This window comes from Calliopsis andreniformis, chromosome 5, assembly GCF_051401765.1.
Source record: "Calliopsis andreniformis isolate RMS-2024a chromosome 5, iyCalAndr_principal, whole genome shotgun sequence".
Lineage (NCBI taxonomy): Eukaryota > Metazoa > Arthropoda > Insecta > Hymenoptera > Andrenidae > Calliopsis > Calliopsis andreniformis.
The window spans coordinates 16,113,369-16,132,686 of record NC_135066.1 but is presented as its reverse complement, the minus strand read 5'-3'; the positions used below and the strand labels follow the sequence as shown (position 1 = coordinate 16,132,686).

General features: G+C 29.5%; 6 protein-coding genes across 11 annotated transcripts; 4 read left to right on the top strand and 2 right to left on the bottom strand.

Moving 5' to 3' along the window:
- Positions 1-210: 210 nt before the first annotated feature.
- Positions 211-5,465, bottom strand: LOC143179640 (uncharacterized). The gene is given in 11 exon segments (XM_076378955.1): positions 211-577; positions 647-769; positions 848-1,052; positions 1,155-1,318; positions 1,399-1,658; positions 1,815-3,004; positions 3,050-4,180; positions 4,214-4,734; positions 4,825-4,958; positions 5,144-5,186; positions 5,433-5,465. Coding segments are annotated over 11 exon segments (3,912 nt in total). The 5' UTR covers positions 5,435-5,465; the 3' UTR covers positions 211-438.
- A 311-nt stretch (positions 5,466-5,776) lies between these two features.
- Herp (Homocysteine-induced endoplasmic reticulum protein) lies at positions 5,777-9,300 on the top strand. Its single transcript, XM_076377566.1, has 4 exons — positions 5,777-6,271; positions 6,951-7,348; positions 7,428-7,811; positions 7,890-9,300. Exons 1-4 carry the CDS (start codon positions 6,137-6,139, stop codon positions 8,164-8,166), a joined length of 1,194 nt encoding a protein of 397 aa, XP_076233681.1. The 5' UTR covers positions 5,777-6,136; the 3' UTR covers positions 8,167-9,300.
- Positions 9,301-9,430: 130 nt separating this feature from the next.
- On the top strand, positions 9,431-12,614 carry Coq8 (ubiquinone biosynthesis protein COQ8, mitochondrial). Of its 2 annotated transcripts, XM_076377564.1 has the most exons (12): positions 9,431-9,538; positions 9,613-9,829; positions 9,974-10,483; positions 10,560-10,779; positions 10,845-10,969; positions 11,033-11,117; positions 11,204-11,319; positions 11,386-11,548; positions 11,610-11,812; positions 11,891-12,043; positions 12,128-12,228; positions 12,310-12,614. In XM_076377564.1, the coding sequence occupies exons 2-12, from the start codon at positions 9,638-9,640 to the stop codon at positions 12,482-12,484; spliced, it is 2,043 nt and encodes a 680-aa protein (XP_076233679.1). In that variant the 5' UTR covers positions 9,431-9,538; positions 9,613-9,637; the 3' UTR covers positions 12,485-12,614. The 2 variants fall into 2 exon arrangements, with proteins under 2 accessions (XP_076233679.1, XP_076233680.1); XM_076377565.1 differs by lacking the exon at positions 9,431-9,538 and having other exon boundaries at positions 9,681-9,818.
- A 23-nt stretch (positions 12,615-12,637) lies between these two features.
- Positions 12,638-14,011, top strand: LOC143178752 (gamma-glutamylcyclotransferase). 2 transcript variants are annotated; one of them, XM_076377569.1, is made up of 4 exons: positions 12,638-12,944; positions 13,153-13,451; positions 13,524-13,628; positions 13,872-14,011. In XM_076377569.1, the coding sequence occupies exons 1-4, from the start codon at positions 12,744-12,746 to the stop codon at positions 13,891-13,893; spliced, it is 627 nt and encodes a 208-aa protein (XP_076233684.1). In that variant the 5' UTR covers positions 12,638-12,743; the 3' UTR covers positions 13,894-14,011. The 2 variants fall into 2 exon arrangements, with proteins under 2 accessions (XP_076233684.1, XP_076233683.1); XM_076377568.1 differs by having other exon boundaries at positions 12,744-12,944; positions 13,153-13,628.
- Positions 13,659-17,547, bottom strand: Leurs-m (Leucyl-tRNA synthetase, mitochondrial). Of its 4 annotated transcripts, none has more exons than XM_076377559.1 (8): positions 17,365-17,547; positions 17,056-17,263; positions 16,334-16,727; positions 15,369-16,252; positions 14,924-15,280; positions 14,601-14,841; positions 14,285-14,522; positions 13,659-14,029 (listed from the first exon to the last, which is right to left on the bottom strand). In XM_076377559.1, exons 1-8 carry the CDS (start codon positions 17,470-17,472, stop codon positions 13,814-13,816), a joined length of 2,646 nt encoding a protein of 881 aa, XP_076233674.1. In that variant the 5' UTR covers positions 17,473-17,547; the 3' UTR covers positions 13,659-13,813. The 4 variants fall into 4 exon arrangements, with proteins under 4 accessions (XP_076233674.1, XP_076233675.1, XP_076233678.1 ...); XM_076377560.1 differs by having other exon boundaries at positions 17,353-17,421; XM_076377563.1 differs by having other exon boundaries at positions 17,108-17,263; positions 17,353-17,421.
- Positions 17,548-17,738: 191 nt separating this feature from the next.
- Rpl13 (ribosomal protein L13) lies at positions 17,739-19,262 on the top strand. Its single transcript, XM_076378528.1, has 4 exons — positions 17,739-17,791; positions 18,343-18,492; positions 18,603-18,852; positions 18,932-19,262. Exons 2-4 carry the CDS (start codon positions 18,350-18,352, stop codon positions 19,202-19,204), a joined length of 666 nt encoding a protein of 221 aa, XP_076234643.1. The 5' UTR covers positions 17,739-17,791; positions 18,343-18,349; the 3' UTR covers positions 19,205-19,262.
- The last annotated feature ends 56 nt before the right edge of the window (positions 19,263-19,318 follow it).

Sequence of the window (19,318 nt, the reverse complement as noted above, 5' to 3'; positions counted from 1 at the left end):
TATGTATTTTACTAGCAAAAAGTGAAAAATTAGTGCAATTGCTCACAATAACTACGTTTAAAGAACTAAGCAGAAAGTCGTGCGATTCTGCGAAAGGCGGCTGTTCACACGATAGTATCGTAAGGACTGTAAATGCTTGCACAAAAAGCTGTATCGACTGAACCGGCTATCGGAGAGCTAGTTGATTGACCTCTGCTCGTAACTTCAAGTTTGTACGTCTTTACAAGCCGACATTTAAAAAAAGACACTATTATACCACCCACGATTTCTTTATATTTTATTCTGTAAGAAAATATTCTATTACAAAGCTGTAATTTTAATATACATTGCACTATAACACATAAATTACTTAACTACAGTATTATGTACTATTACTATATGGTACAATTATACGTTTATACAGAATCAACTCTTGTTCCCTAATTATTGCATTTATCTTCATAGAAGACATGGTTTATGAATCACATTGCTAGATTCTTCCATTAAATATATATAATCTCTTACATCACTTATGAATCTCCGTAAAAATTTATGGTCCTTTTTTATATTTATTATTAATTTTTTAATGTCATTTTCCCTATAAAAATAACGACATTATAACACAAACACTTTTACTACAATTTATAAGATAAATGTATAAACTGACCTCACTGAACCCAATAAACATTGGACAGAAACATCGTGAGTTTCAATCATGTCAAATGGTTTAACAATGACTGTGATTCTTAATATAATATCCATCCTTTTGGTTCGCGATACGAAAGATATGCTAGAATAAAAAAAATATCTACTATACTCAATATAAATAAGATGTTACGTATACGACGTAATATTTATAATTTGTTACCTATCACGAGTTATGTCCATTAAATTTATGTCGTCCAAACGTTTCAACTCAAACATAAAATCCATAGCTAATTTAACTTCTTTTGAGATAAAATCTAACATTGGGAAAATATCTTCAGAGCTTTCATATGAATCCAGCATTCTTTTTACATCCAATTTTTCTAAAATTACCTTATGAACTATGCTTATTAATGCATCTGCACCATCTGATAAGAAAATATTAGTAAATCAATTTCACTATTTTTTTTTTAAAAACATATCACTTAATTTGAAATAGTATTTATGTATTAAACTTCCTTTAAACTCACCAACGAGACGAGAAATTATCCTAATGTTTTCTATGAATTGAGTATTTTCTGTATCATCATAATTTTTTAAATAGATCACTACTAACAGAGAACAAGATATAAAACCTATTATGAACAACTTTCTTTCAATATTTTCGTAGTATACGTTCCAAATAACTTCGTCGCTAAAAAGAACATTGGGAGAATTGTTTAATATGAAATAAGTGTAAAAATTATATTTTTTAAATATTTTAGTTTAATGTACCTTTCTGCACAAGCTCTCAGTTCTTTGACCAGCAAAGAAAATGGATCAAGTTCAACTGAGATGTCATTTTCTACAGAAGAAATACAAGGATCCAAAGTTTTCAATTCTGCATTTGACATGTCTTGATCAACACACTTTAATTCATCATTACAGAGATAATTATTATCACTTTTATGTGTTGAAGTTTTTGTATCAATATGACTTTTCTTTAATAAAGAACATACCATGTTTTGATTTTGTAAGTTATCTGCATGTATGTCCTGTATCTCCACATCTTCATTAGTTTTATCTTGAGACAAAAGACTATTACTATTACTAGGTGTAGAAACTTGTTCAACAAAATGCTCCACTGTTGGTAAAGGATATTCCATATTGTGACTGTTCTCTTTATCTGCATGTGTATCCTGCATTTCTACATCTTCATAATCTTTTTCAACGTTAGATGCAGAATATTGTTGAGTATTAATTATTGTTGATGAAGAATATTCCAAAATTTGGATATCTGTATTAATAGAGTTTACTCGTGGTAATTGCAATTTCTTAATTTCTGAAATCTGTATTTGATCTTCAAACTTAGGCCCTGAACTATCTACTTCACGATTACAATGTATGTTTTCACCAAAAGACATTTGTAATTTGCTATCCTCTTCTTTTGACATGTCTACTTGATTGTCTTGTATTATGTTAAAATTTTCATTATTAGTTGGAGCATTTTTACACTTAATATTTTCAGAATTTTTCTCAGTCTCTGCAGTACAGCTTGTTTCGTTGTTAAGTTCCTGATTGTATAAAGCATTTACAGATGTATCTTCATATAATGAATCATCTAAGGAAATAAACGATGGAGGTTTAATTGATTCCAGTTCCTCTGAACATTCATTTAAAAGTATACTTGGTACCAGTGAAGGTTGTTCATCATTATCCTCTTCTTCTTGTAAATTACCTACGTCACTCAGAACAGTATATGCACAATTTTCTTTATTGTTAATCTCATAACAAAAATTATCATTGTTTACTTTTAAAATTTTACACATTTCCTTGTTACTATTTGTATCAGAATCATTAGTATTTAATCGTTTTATTGTGTATGTTCTCCTTGGATGTAATTTAATATTTTGTGAGTGTTCCTGCTGTAGGCAGTTGCTTTTATTTAACTCTGAAGTTACAACACAAGCATGATTGTTTAATGCAGGATTAGGTGAAGCAAACGCTGTTCCTGTGTTATCTTCTTTTAAAGCTAAAGCATAAGTATCCTGTTCAACTGGATCATGCAAAGCCATGCTAGTTTTAATACTTGCAGAATTCTGTACTTCATCTGGAACATGTTCTTTAGAGAAACTATCTTTTAGATTTGTAGTATTTTCTATTACATAAGTCTTTTTATTTAGAGACACATTCGAATTTGCAAAAGAAATTGCTATAGTATCTTTTATAACATTATCAAGTACAGTAGATTCATTTGAGGAATTTTTAGGAAGGTCTGTGTTTTCAACATTTTCAGGTAATCCCGATTTGTTGAGTATATCATCATTTATAAGATTTTCTTCTTCAGACTGACTTTGCAATGGTAACACAGCTTCTGTAATTTCCATAGAAATGTTTGGATCTGACACAATCCCAGTTAATTCTTGTTTATCTGTGTTTACTTCACAATTCTCTGTTTCTTCTTCACAAGTATCTTTTACATTCAATGTTGATGCTACAGCTGTAGCTGTTATTGAATTATTATAGAATATTGTATTGTTTGATACTATATTTGTATCCAATTGTATAGAATTATTTTGTGCAGATTCACTACTTCTTGAATTATCTAAATATGCTTTTGATAAAGTCGTTATAGCTGTGGTGAACTCCATTTCTACATCATCACATACTGTTTTATCAAAATTTACGGCTGTTTTATAGTAGTTTATATTACTCTTTGATGTTTCAAAATTACTATTAACTGTTTTAACATTTGGATTTATTTCTTGATTTCTTGATGAAGAATGTATATTAAGTGGAACTGCTTTAGTTATCTCCATAGTCCTTTCATCTATGCATGTTGTATCATATAGCCGTGGAACTGCTTTAGTTATCTCCATAGTTCTTGCATCTATGCATGTTATATCGTTTAGCCGTGGAACTGCTTCATTTATTTCCATAGTCCTTTGATTTATGCACGTTGTATCATATAGTTGTGGAATTGCTTTAGTTATTTCCATAGTCCTTTGATTTATGCATGTTGTATCATATAGTTGTGGAATTGCTTTAGTTATCTCCATAGTTCTTGCATCTATGCATGTTATATCGTTTAGCCGTGGAACTGCTTCATTTATTTCCATAGTCCTTTGATTTATGCATGTTGTATCATATAGTTGTGGAATTGTTTTAGTTATTTCCATAGTCCTTTCATCTATGCATGTTGTATTATATTTATATTGTGGAACTTTCTCCATTAATGTTAATCCATTGCAATTATCAGTTGCTACATCTTGACATATTCCATCTTTTGAAGTATTTGTTTTTATAGGTTTGGTAATATCCATTAGTTCATCATTAAAAGCAATAGTTACCTTTTCACTATTTTGTATTACTGAACTTGAATTAGAATTTTCCATATGATTAATATTCATTTGTTGTAAATTAAATGAAGTACTGGGTATAATTGTAGTTAATTCCATTGAAACATTATTAAACCTTTCAGTTTTTTCATTGGCATTATCAGCATTACTAATTGGTTCACTAAGAGTAATAGTTGGTATTGGTACAGTTAATTCCATAGATATATCTCGATCACATTCTTTCATCACTGTTTCTTTATATTTTAAATTACATTTTTCAGTCCTTTGCTGTTGTTGAAAATTATTAACATTTTTTAAAATGTTTATACATGATAGAACAGGTTGTGTTAATTCTATTGAAATGTCCTTATCTGTGTCTTGCAATTTATTTTGTGGAATGTTCTCTGTGCCAACATGCATAACATTACATATAACTTCAGTAAATTCCATATTTACAGTCTGAACAGATGTAGCATTCAAATTCTGACAGTTATTTGGCAGATTTTCATCTGAGTCCTCATATACAGAAATGTAATTATTACTCAACTGAAAATTTGTTACAGGAATGGAGTTATTTTCTTCTATTGTATACTGCATATTGTCCCCTTGCACACTACATTCATCAACAGCCTCAGAAGTCGCAAATTCATTGATATGAATATTCTCTTTACATATATCTACATTTTCACACTGTTTTTCATTAGAAGTATGTAATGCTTTCATATTACTCAAATCATGCTCCTCGTATGTATCATCCCATACAGTTCCTTGCTCCAAAGAATTACAAAATTCTCTGTACAATAAATGTTATGATATGAGTTAATCTGCGGAATCACCTTACATTTATAAAAAATAATTTGAAGTTGAAGAGTATACAACTCACTTGACATGTTTTTTTTCAGCAAAACTAACACGTCGTTTAAGTTTTGTAGTTGTCATTGAGCAATTATTTTCATCAAAGGAATTAGCAAGATTTAAATTGTGTAATGGATGTCGTGGCTTGGGAGGCTTAAGAATCTACATCATAAGAACAAGGACAATATTTAATAAAGTAAATAAAGCTTTAACACAAGATTAAATAAAATTATTTCTTGAACCCACATAAACCTAATGCAATATACATAAAGCAACAGATAACATGTAGTAATGTTAGTATTAATTGGTGTTATATGCACACGTCTTTTAAATACTGATATACTTACAGAAGATCTCCTTGAGCTACTTCTAGTAGATGTTGATGGTTCCCTACAAAATATAAAATACATAAATCACAAAAAAGAACTACTAAAAATATCAAAACAATTCAAATCTGAACGTTTATATTCAACATTTCACATAGTAGTCAGAATATAATAAATCAACTACTGATTACACCTTAGTTTTAAATAATTAATGAAGAAACATAATTAAAAAATTCCAATATTATTCAAGGTTAAACATCCAATAAATCTAAATCTTATTCAAGTAATATTACAACAGTCGATACTTAACATGACAACTTCTCTCCGAAGTCAACAGTTAAACAGTTCTTTCAGTATAACTAAAATTATAAAATAAACGAAATAACAGTTACATTTCATTATATCTGAAATTATTTTCATTCAAATTCAAACGGAATTTGGAAGGCGTCACCTCAGGAGGAATGGCTACCAACTACCATTTTGGCGCGAGTTTTCCACTAAGGTACATTTCCATGAAGGTCAAAAATTCCTATATAACTAGTGGAAAGTTCCAGTAGATCGCGCAACATTACAATGTAATTTCTATGAACGATGCATTACGATACAAGCATAAAATCGTGAGACGTAGAGAATCTACTTGAAAATTAGGTTTTATCGGACCATAAATAAATCGTAATCTACGGCCAATGACAAGTCGCCAAATATGTGGTCCACTTAGCTATTCTTTTACAAAAATATACACCAGTGATGATCACTGATTAAGTATCTGTTCATGCTTCATAGACGTATCCTGTATCGGTAATGAATATGTATACTCGGTGACTAAGTAAATAATATAGGAGAGAGTTGGTGTAAATCGACAGGTTGATTTAATAAATAAAAACGACGCGGTGCATAAATTCGAGGAACGTAGTGGTATCAGTTCGCCTCGGTAACGTTGTTAATTAACATTATCTAAGCAGTAGGAGGAAGTCAGCTGATTCTGCGAACGTGAAATATAAGGTTTTATGCATAATGGAAGGAGCTGCCGTTAAACTAATAATTAAAGCGCCAAATCAACAAATCAAAGATCAAGTTGTACAGTGTGACATCGGATGGACCATTGGCCGATTAAAAGAATATCTATCCGAAGTTTATCCTAGTAAACCAGTGAGTTTCATCATTTCTATTCGTGAAAGTTACAATCTCCTGACTCTTGGTGAAAGCGTGATATATTCTCCAAGTATTGTCGTCTGAAATAAATGTAAAATTATTGATATCATTCACTTGAAATGTTCTCGAACATATACGATTATAAGACATTTTTTAGGAACAGTATTAATTACGCTTTAAAACGTGTTTATCATCTGCTACTATTATGTAGTATTTACGTTTCTTGACGTACGTAAAATAAATAAGCAAAAAAATTTACACATACATCCTCTTTTTCATTGGGGAAACAAGGTCATTTTTATTTCTTTAAATGGAGCTATATCATTTGCTTGATATTGTACAACATATAACAAATTCACTGATAACAGTAACATTATTTTTCATAATGTAGTAGATAAGTCCCTTTAATATGATAGATAAGCTTAAACACTTGACAAATGATAAATGTAAACAGTAAACTGGAACAACAAAATAATGGAGATAGAATGTTGCATAAAAAATTGAAAAATGTTTAAAAACAGTTGTAACATTAGCATAAAATAACCTTGTTTCTTAATAAAAATAAAATATGTTGAAAATCATAATTATTATTCTAAGCAGTTGAAAAATTTAATGAATATTAAATTTATAAGAGACAAGAGCAAGCTTATGCTTACAAATCAATTTTAATTTTTAGGAACGATCAAGCCAGAAACTTATATACTCTGGACAATTGTTAAATGATTCAGCATGTTTAAAAGACGTATTGAGACAATGCGAAGGACAAGAAGATCAATCTTATACAGTTCACTTAGTTTGTGCTTTACAGAAAACATTGACAAATAATAAAATGACACCTGAACAAGTCACAGAAAGTACAAGTACAGTTAATAGTGTAAGAAATGCAGCGGAATATACAAGATTGAATAATACAAATTGTGCCCAAAATCAAGGCCAAAACATTAACAATGTTATCGTGCAACATGCTTCTCCACAGTTGTATTCTACACAACAGTATTTTGATCCACGAAATAATCAGCAAATGGCTTGGATGCAGCAGGCATATACACATTATTTTACACAGTACATGCAATTGTAAGTAATAATTTCATATTATTTTTCTGTAAAAATTAAGTTTAAATTTGTATTAATAGAATATACTGTTTTGTTATAGAATGGCTGCACAAGGAATTCAACTGCAAAGTAGTATTCCATATGTTCAGCAAATGAATGTCAATACAAATGATAGTGTCCAGAATCTGTATATGAATCATACAAATAACACTGCTACTATTACTACTACTACTACCAATAACAATAATAACAATAACAACAACAATAATAATAATGTAGGTGATGAACAGCAGCAACTCGCTGCTCAAGATGTGGATATTAATGGTGGAAATAATGGTGTTGGAGAAGATGGTGCATTTAATAGAGATTGGCTAGATTTCTTTTACATGTTATCTAGAGTTATTGTACTCTTTAGTATAGTATATTTTTACTCGTCTCCACTAAGATTTCTTATTGTTACATTTCTTGGCTTTGCAATGTACCTGTAAGTTTATGTATTTGTCAATTTTGTAGAATACGAATATGACAGAAAAGAGTTATTTAACATTTGAATATTTTACAGATATCAGGGTGGTTTTTTCCGTGTACAACCCATTCTTGTACCTGAAAACAATAATGCTCGAGTGAATAATAATAATCAAGCATTACAAAATGAAGTTGTAGGTCCACAGGCTGTACCACAACAGCAAAATGGTCAGATACCAACAGTACAAGCAGAGGCAAGAACAAATGCTAATGAGGAACACGAAGAAGAAAGACCTGGTGCACTAGCTTTCACTTGGACATTTTTTAGTACATTTTTTGCTTCACTTATTCCAGACCAACCAAATGTTATTTAATTTAATTGAACGCCAATTCTTTGTAATCAATTTTGTTGTAAAGTTAATTTTCTCTCTTGTTAGAAATATTCTTGGAACAATACTAAACCCAATGAGGTGGTCTCTTCTAATGTAACAATTTAATCAGCATTAAGAAGAAGATTAGGAGATTCAAAATGTAATTTTTGGAGTATATTGTTTTGGAGAAGTTATATGGGATTTTCAAACATAAAAGTTATGAATACAATATTATAATATAATATAGCTATAAATATTAAATATACACTTAGAGTAAATAACATTTTTATAAATATTTCTATTGATACTTTTAAACTTCTATGTATTATTTGGTTCATTGAGACTACCTCAGGGTTCGTCATTATTAAAGATTATTTCATAGAAAATGATTCCAGCTTCAATGTAACAATGCAAGGAGTTATTACAAATCATCCCAAAGCGTTTACAATTTATTGTATAATAAATTATAATGTTTTTGTAGTCATATAAAGATACAACGAGATGAATATATACTGTGTATATAAATCAAATTATTGTAGAGCTTGTAAGGTATGGGTATAAAATATAAGAATTAAAGAAATGATAGTAAAAAATTTAAAGCTTGCCAAGTTTCGTTTATAAATATTATTACCGCAATAATTACTTCATATAATGATTAATTCTGTGATTTTTAATGGAGGTGAATGTTTAAATGCACCTCATGCAATGTATAAACATTTGAGCCATGCTCAAGTACTTATGTATCTCGTGGATGAAGTAATATATTAAATAAAGGTGTTCTTAATAAACTATAGAATTTTTATAATTCCTTAAATATTGATGTAATCATCGATAAAAAAGGAAAAAATTTAATGAATATTTTTAGTAAATGTAAAGAAAATATTGTTACTATACTATGTGTACTATGAATTCCTTTATCTTCTGAAAAAAATTATGCAGAATGGAAAATGGAAGATGGAAGCATGTGCTTGCATGTGCTCATAGAATGTTATGGAATGTCAAGGCCAAATTATATCATAAGATAAAAGTTCTTTTATAACACAAGTTCCTGAAGTATTATTTTAATACTCAATGTTAAAAAATAAAATATACATTGTTACGAATCTTGATTGTATTATGTACAAATTATGTTAAATTATGGTATGAGTGTAAACAATTTCTCAACTTCAACAGTAATATAACCTTGCATGTATTTCAAGGTCTGCATTTATTTTAGCCCACGTAACCGTAATATAGACGCTGCTATTAATACATATATGTGCGTTCACAAGTACGTAGTTTTCTAAATTCGTAATGATCTTTAACAACAATTCGTTAAGAGTTACATATTTAATAAATTACCATAGAAGAAAAAAAGTTAAGAAGTGAACATAATGTAAATAAATGTAACGTTATTAGATGCTCCATTCGTATTTTAAACAGTGTTATAATTAATTCTTCAACCATCAGTTTGCAGTAAGGTTGTACCATAAAAATGTCTCAACCTTGGATGTCTGATCTCATCGGTGTACTCAGAGGAGCTAAAACGGTGACTAAAGCCATTGCAAAGCATCAGCAAGATGCAATCAGTCACACAATACAAACTTCAAGCTTGAAAGCTTGTGCAGAAAGGTGTTTTGCAGATGGTATAAGCAAAATAAATAATATAGAACCAAGTAAGGTTCCTGTAAGTTTCAAAAATATATAGAATTTTGTTTCTGTAAGCTTTGAAAATCATTCACACTTACCCTTAATATAATATAGTTTTTTTTTATTATTGAACATTATATTTACTAACTTGAATTAATAATTTTCTATTATTTACATGTAGAGCAAAGTAGTAGGAGGAATTGAAGAAGTAGCAGAACGAATAAATGTTGTTGAGAAAGGTATAATGGAGTTTGTTAAAATAAAAGCTAATGAAATCACGGGAGTGTCATTTGAACATGAATCTGAGAAACCGAGCAAAACTAAATTATATGTACATAATCCTGCTAAGGATCCTAAAGAAGTATCCATCAAGACAGATGTTACATTGGATAGAGCCAATGTTATACAAGGACAGGATAAATCAGTAAAAAAATATAGTACAGTGAAAGAAAAAATTGAGATAATATCCACATTAGAAAATGAAATACCAAAGATTGAACTGTCTGATAAAGACAAAGAAATTTTGAGAAAATTAGAATTAGAACACGAGAAAAAAATACAAAGTCAAAATGTAATGCAAAATGATGTAGTCAAACCTGATCCTCCAAAATCAGGAAGTGAAACGAAAGAAGATGTAAAGATAGCACCTGAGAAACCACAAATTAGACCGTCTGTTAAACCAAAACAAACTGTAAGTTTCATTATACTTTTTTAAATAATTTCTGCATACGTATATATATGTTAATCTAGTTATCTTTATTTTGAAGCTTTCAGCTACTGCAAAAGCACAAAAAGTTCCATCTACCAGATTGCAAAGAATGGTAAGTTTTGGAACATTAGGAGTTGGCCTTGGTGTTGGTACAGTAGCAGAATATACACGCAGAACGCTTGGATTAAAAAAGCAAAGTCTTGGGGATACATTTGACAATATGTTTCTTACAAAGGCAAACGCAGAAAGAATAGTTTCAACGCTATGTAAAGTAAGAGGTAAATATACTTCTTATATTTTCTTATGATTTATAACTACATATTTCATATATTTTTATTAATAGGTGCAGCCTTAAAAATTGGACAAATCTTAAGTATCCAAGATGATACAATGATTAGTCCTGAATTACAGAAAGTTTTTGAACGAGTTAGACAAAGTGCTGATTTCATGCCAACATGGCAAGTTGAGGTATTTAATATAATTTAATAATATCAAAATTACTGTATGTATATATTTTAAAATTATTTTCAGAAAGTATTGGTCAGTGAACTTGGGCATGATTGGAGAAAGAAAGTAGCTACCTTTGAAGATAAACCATTTGCTGCTGCATCTATAGGTAATTATTTTTCTGAATAAAAGTATGATATAAAAAGTGATTATACATATTAAAAAACATTTATTAATATTATAAAAACATAATAGGTCAAGTGCATCATGCTACTTTACTAAACGGTCAAGATGTCGCAGTTAAAATTCAATATCCTGGTGTAGCTCAGGGAATTCAAAGTGATGTTGAAAACTTAGTAGGTATAATGAAGGTACGTGTAAAGTGTTTTATTGCCTTCTATTTTACAAAATACCGATAAACATATGAAGTTTTACAGGTTTGGAACATTTTTCCAAAAGGCATGTTTATAGATAATTTAGTAGAAGTCGCTAAACGAGAACTTGCATGGGAGGTTGATTATATACGAGAAGCAGAATGTACACGAAAATATAAAAAACTGATGGAACCTTATTCAGATTATTATGTTCCTGCAGTAATAGGTATATACTTAAATAAACTCATAGTGAAAATATAGAAATAATTATTCCTTTTTATATTTAGATGAATTATCAACAAGTCAAGTTTTCACGACTGAAATGATAGAAGGTGTTCCAGTAGATAAATGTATAAGTATGGATATAAAAACCAGAGAACACATTAGTAAGCTTATAATGCAGCTATGTCTTAAAGAATTATTTGTTTTCCGATATATGCAAACAGATCCAAATTGGTCAAATTTTTTCTACAATACTAATAATAAAAAGGTATATATCTATAATATTTTAATAGGACCATAAAATAATAATAGTTTTAATTAACTATATTTTTATTTTAATTTTCAGTTAATATTGCTAGATTTTGGTGCTTGTCGAGAATATGAAAAATCATTTATGGACAAGTATATTGAAATAATTTATGCGGCAAGCGAAGGTAACCGTGACCGAATTTTAAATTTATCTAGAGAAATGGGATTCCTTACAGGATATGAATCTAAAGTATGTATATTTGAATATTATTACTCATATATTGAGTAAAAATCGTTATACCTACTTCTTAACTAACTGTTACATTAATTTCAGATTATGGAAGAAGCTCACGTTGATGCAGTAATGGTTTTAGGACAAGTATTTGATAAAAATCATAAATACTATGATTTTGGAGGACAAGATGTGACCAAACGGTAAAAACAAATTATATTAATCTTGAAATGTTATCATATGATAAAAATATTTCTAATATGAGGTATATACATTTATTTCAGAATACAGTCATTAGTTCCAACTATATTGGATCATAGACTTTGTCCTCCACCTGAGGAAATATACAGCTTACATAGAAAATTATCAGGAGTTTTCTTATTATGCGCTAAATTGCAAGTAAAGATAAATTGTCGTGATATGTTTCGCGAAGTATATGCCAATTATAAATTCGGCTAATCTAACTTAATTGTAAATAGATAGTTGTATTTTAATTAAATATATATTTTTAGTTAAATACAATCATCTTTATAACTGACACAAATTTCATTGCCTTGTAATGTTAAATAAACTTTCGCTATACTTTTCATTTTTAATTTCCATTTCCTGGCAAGTTCAACTAACTAAGATCGCTTCGAAAGTGTAAATATTGCTTATTTACTCAGAATTTACTTATTTACTGGTCTGTTAAGTACATTACGTTTACGATTGATAACGAATGATATCGAATGATATCTTAACCTATTTATTGAGTTACGTTAGTCAAAAAGTTACTCGCGGTGAAGTTCAGATAGTCATTGAAATTATCATTAAAATGTCAAACACATTTTTATATTTTGCCTACGGAAGCAATATGTTAAAGAAAAGAATACATATTAATAATCCAACTGCGGTACGAAAAGATATCGGTCTTTTAAAGGTATGTATATGTATACCCAAATTAACATATTCAATTTTTATTTACTTCGTCTTGCTCTATTTTTTTCCATTAATAATTTCTGAATTATTAAGATTTATGAATTTCATATATCACTTCTTGCAACAATACTTTTTAAACTGTAGTTATTTAAAATTTTGATATTCTAACATTTGATATTAAGAAATCTTTCTATGTGCTAATACATTAGAATTACAGATTAGATTTTATAACACCTTCAAAGAGATGGGGTGGATGCTCTGCAACAATTGTTCCAACAGAAAATTACAATGTATGGGGAATAGTTTGGGAATTACATGAATGCAATCTGCCTACATTAGATCGCCAAGAAGGTGTAGAAGATAAATTATATTTTCCTTTAATGGTTGACATAGAAACACCCACTGGTAAAATTTTAAACTGCAGGGTATACCAGCAATATAGTTGTCCAAATGAACATGTAAAATTATGTTTGCTACCAATTCAGAGAAGACCTTCACCATTATACCTGTATGTTATATTTGCATGTTTTAACTCAGTAGTTCCAATTGAAATATTACCTAAAATTCAATTCTATCTCAGAGAAACAATATTAAATGGTGCGAAAGAAAATCATTTGCCATCTACCTACATTGAATTCTTAAAAACAATACAACATAATGGATATAGTGGAGAATATGATATTGGGTAAGAATAATTATTTAATATAAATTTATCTTTAGCTTATTTTAATAACATTTACAGTATAAAAGATATTTACATATTTTCTCATACTTTACTATTATACATCTCAGTATAGAAAGCTTGCTAAAAATTACTTTTATATTTACTATGTACATTTTCATAGTACTTATTTATCTACTTATATAACTTTATGTTGTCACGACATCTCTAAGTTTCTCTGTTTTAATGTGCAATTTTGCATCATAGCCTGCCTTTGAAAGAAGTTTAGTCTCAACAATCTTCTTGTCTTTTAAACGATGTTGGACATCTGGATCTTTGCTCGCTAAGTCAAAAGCTGTTTCAACTGTTAACTTCTCCAGTTTGTATCTGGGTATTTTGATTTTTTTGCAAAGGGAATCATTGACCTAATTATATAAAAAATAATGTAATAAGTTATGTACTTATGCGAAATTGCTGATATTATGTAAATATGTGGAAACAGTATTCCAATTTTGATATATTCCAATATGTGTTCTCATTAAGACAAATAATGTAATATCTCTATCTGTTAGTTAATATATAAGCCAGTACGTTTGTGTGAATATATACATGTAAATATTTAGGCATAATAAAAAAAATAATATTCTTCTAAATAATTAATATAAGAAAAGTGAACTTACATTGAGTTGCAGGACCATGTTATAATCCATATCTATTTCTGGCCATACTTGTTCCATAACGTCCTTGTCCAATTGTACTTCACTTTCACTTATTAGGTGGAGTTTAGCAGAACAGAATGCTGCCCATAGTTCAGATGCAAAATGTGGTGCTAGTGGTGCAAGCATTATAATTTGAACTGCTAATGCACGTTCAAATTCACGACTTTTTTGCAGACATTCCAAACATACCTTACGCAAGCTTAACATTGAAAATATAAAGTAATTAGAAATATCTTACAATTATTACAATTATTATATTTTAAAGTAGTATAAATACCTATTTGTGAGTCCTTGCATTCTTGATATTGCAATACTTAATTGTTGTGACTCAGTCACATTAAAAATTACAGTTTTTAAAAAGTAATTTCTACTATCAAACATATATGCATCATCGTTAACAAATTTAGGAGTGGTAGGTGGTGCTTGAAGTTCTTCTAAACTTACACTATTACGATAGTTTACGAAAGTTTGCAGTGTTATCCATAAACGATTTTGCCAATTAATTATTCCCGGAATAGCTACATTTTAATACACATATTAAACATTATTGGAAATTTCATAAAAAAAATAGTAGCATATAAATATTTTTAATTGACTTACTGTCATCACTCCAATTTCTATTCGATGTAGGTGCAACATCAGCTAATATTAACAATCTAGTTGTATCAATTCCATATTTGTCTATCAACTCAAGGGGATCAACACCATTATGTTTTGATTTAGACATTTTTTCCCAAAAAGTAATCACTGGTTCCTTTGTACTTTTTTCTATATATTCTCCATCCTTTTTCTCTACTTCATCTGCTCTTAAATACTTTCCTGTACTTTTTACTTGATAAGTTTTACCATTCACCATACCTTGTACCAGTAATTGTTTAAATGGTTCTTGACTAGGTAAAAGTCCTTCTGAATGTAAAAAATAACTTATAAATCTGGCGTAATATAAATGCAACACACCTGAAATTAGAATATTGTCATTTAATAATTTTTTAAGTATATGGAAACTGGTTTCAATGATGAAGAATTTATGTAATAAATTATGTACCATGTTCTTTTCCTCCTACATAAAGATTAACTGGAAATATATTTTTTAACTTATCACTGGAAAACATTTCTTTCGTATTTTTTGGATCAATGTACCTCAAAAAATACCATGAACTGTCCACAAATGTATCCATTGTATCTGATTCCCTAGTTGCTTGTCCACCACATTTAGGACAAGAAACGTTTAACCAATTTTTAGCATCACTTAATGTAGATTTTTTATTTGAAAAGGAAGATGTTATTTTCGGTAGAACTACAGGAAGTTGGTCGCGTGGCACTGGTTCAGCACCACAATTTGGACAATGAATAATTGGAATTGGTGTACCCCAATATCGTTGTCTAGATATTAACCAGTCTTGCAATCTTGGGCTAACTGGATATCCACCAATGTTCCATTTTCTTGCTTTAGATAATACTTCTGATATCTTTTGTTGCTGTTCCTCGTAACTTCTTATTGTATGTCGACGAAATTCAATTCCAACTTCTTCAGAAAATTGATAATCATCCATAGAAGCACAAGGTATACCAATATATGTATCTCTAAAAGGTTGAAATGTAACTTTATCTGTTATAAATATTGGCAATTCTTCTCCATTAAATGGATTTAGTACTTTAGCATCCATAAGTTTAATTCCTTCCTTCACATCCTGATAACTTTCTGATTGATTTAATGGACTATTTGGAGATATTGCAACAAACTTGGAAAACTCAATAAATTCTGGAGTATTTGTCCAAACATTTATTGTCTTTGGATAATTAGGAACATCTGATACTAATTGCAGTTCAAAACTAGTACCTGTGCATTCGCCTATCCAGTTTTTTTGCATCTTTATGATATCCCTCCACTCTTTTAATGTTGGATTATTCAAACCTTCAAATAATAACCTAACACAACAATAAAATGTAATTAAAAATTAATTTTGCATGTTACTGTAATTCTTAACAGTTAAACAATTGCATACGCACTTAGCAAATGGTGTAGTTCTAATAAACCACTGATTTAACAATCTTTTTTCCACTTTGGCACCAGACCTCCAAGAACAGTTATTAGCATCAACTTGTTCTTCTGCTAATACTGTTTGATCAACTGGATCCCAATTAACAAATGCTTCCTTCTGATAGGCTAAACCTCTTTCAAAAAATTTTAGAAATAATTCTTGTGTCCACCTATAATATTCTGGATCACATGTTGCAAATTCTCTGTCCCAATCAAAAGCATAATTCAACTGATGTAATTGATCTCGCATTTTCTTAATATTATCATATGTCCATTCAACAGGATCAATTTTTTTCTCAATAGCAGCATTTTCTGCAGGTAACCCAAATGCATCCCAACCCATTGGATGGAGAACATTATATCCTGAAATCAAATACAAAATAATTAAACACTTCTCATACAAAATATAATATATTAACAAAATTATTCATAGTTTAATAACTTTGAAAAGATTCCTATAGTTACTGACTCTTTTCAATGTTATCAAACTGTGTATAATTAACAATAGTGCCCACTTAGTTGATCACAGCTAAGAACTATATCTAGCCAACAAAACATTAAATGCAAGTGAATATGGATTCTGTACTTTTTTGCATATTAAAACTCCCATAAATGTATAAAGATCTACAGTCTACTGATCATTTAAAGGGGCACTGCTATAATCCATTGATTCTTAACTTAGAAAACTTGCCATTCATTCGATAAAAACGAGCAACAGTATCGCTTATTGTATAAACTCTTACATGACCCATATGAAGTGATCCAGAGGGATATGGAAACATCGACAAGGCATAAAATTTTTCTTTTGTGTTATCTTTCTCATCGTATGTATTCAAGTTAATTTTATCCCTCCAATACTTTTCTATATCCTTTTTTACTGAATGCGTAAGTTCTCCGTTCTAAGATGACATAGGATAACTTGTATGACATTTCTATAAAGTTAATAAGCAATACGAATAAAGCAAATTGAAATATTAAATATATGTACTTATGTTTATACCAATAAATTTACGCCGGTTGAAGCACATCGAGTAATGACACTTTTAAAAAATACATGATTCTTGTAGTACGGTATCAGCTTTGTATAAGCTGATTTTGTAAACCTCATTGTTATGTTTTCTTAGTTTAATTTTCGTACGAAATTATGTGTGCATAGTTTAAAACACTATAAAGAATATTTAGCTTGTACCCTGTAGGCTACCATATTTGACTACTTTAGGGAAACTATAGTCTACATATAAACTTTTGCATTAATAATAATCTTGAGTGAAAACGCTGTTTATAAATAAATATTATTTTAAAAAACCAGTTTGATATAAAACTAAATAATACTTCATCATAGCGAATGAACTCCAATTTATTAGAAAATACGACTTCCGGTTTTGTGAACCGATTCCTTTTCCGGTGTGCACCGTATAAACAACTTCGTGAGTAATATTTTGTGATTAAAATCCAACCGTATATTTAACATCTTAAATTAATACATCGTATAACAGTGACAAAATATTGCTGCTTGTGTTTTCAGTTGTGTTTAAATAATATATTTGTTGTTTTATAATTAAATAAATAGAACAATTTTTTTGACATTAATCTAGAGGTTAAGTTCTCGTATGTGTTCTACACATATTTAACAAAATGTGTATCTTTAATAATGCAAAAAATATATAAATAATGTAGCAGTATAAAATAAAATTACAAAATATTATTTGTTAAATGAAATTAAGTTGTTTGTTTACAATTTATTGAATTATTTTCATATTAACCTTGCAAATCATAACTAGATTTTACTGCACATATTACTCGTAAACAGAGCTAGATAAATGATACTTGAATAAAAATTTGTTTCATTCTTCAAATACTATAATTTATACTTTTTATATTTAGAATATTCTTACATATTTATAAGAATATTATACTAACATTTTGAAAATCTATTAAAACAAATGTAAAGTGAATACAGTGATTATTTCCATTTCAGTGCAACCATGGGTAAGAGAAATAATATGATCCCTAATGGGCACTTCCATAAAGACTGGCAAAGGTTTGTGAAAACCTGGTTTAACCAACCGGCAAGAAAATATCGCAGGAAACAGAACCGTGTGAAGAAAGCCCGTGCAGTTGCACCAAGGTAATAATACATTACAGATATAATGTATGTATTAATATAATCAGTGTGCTTTCCTATGTTTTTTTAACATTTTGTTCAGTTGCTTTAAAAGTTCATAATTATTTTTATAGACCTGTCAAGCTTTTAAGACCTGTTGTCCATTGCCCGACATTCCGTTATCATACAAAGGTTAGGGCTGGCAAAGGTTTTACCTTGGCTGAATTGAAAGCCAGTCATTTGAACAAAAGATTTGCTAGGACTATTGGAATTGCAGTTGATCCAAGAAGACGAAACAAATCTGTGGAATCTTTGCAAACAAATGCTCAGAGATTGAAGCAATACAGATCGAAATTGGTTCTGTTCCCATTAAATGAGAAGAAGGTGAGTAGCCTATATGTAAAAATATTAAATTTAAGAAGAAAGAAGAAAAAATTTAATACATTATGTGTTTGAAATATAGCCGAAGAAGGGTGACTCTACCAACTGGCAGACAGCAAAGGTAACTCAAGTTAAGGGAGAAGTTATGCCATTTAGACACCAGCCACCAGCTAAAGCTAAGGCTCGTGAAATTACTGAAGAGGAGAAGAAATTCTCTGCCTACATAACTCTTCGTAAAGCCAGAGCTGATGCTAGATTAGTTGGAATTCGTGCGAAACGCGTGAAGGATGCTGCAGAGAACCCTGATGACGTTACAAAGGTTGCTGCTGCTAAAGATAAAAAGCCGAAGAAGTAATTTCAACATTTGTGACTTTGTACAAATCTAAAAAATAAATTCTCTAACGAGGAACAAATTTCTGTTATTTTGTGTCACTTTTCCTGGTAACATTTATTTCTATATCAACATCGT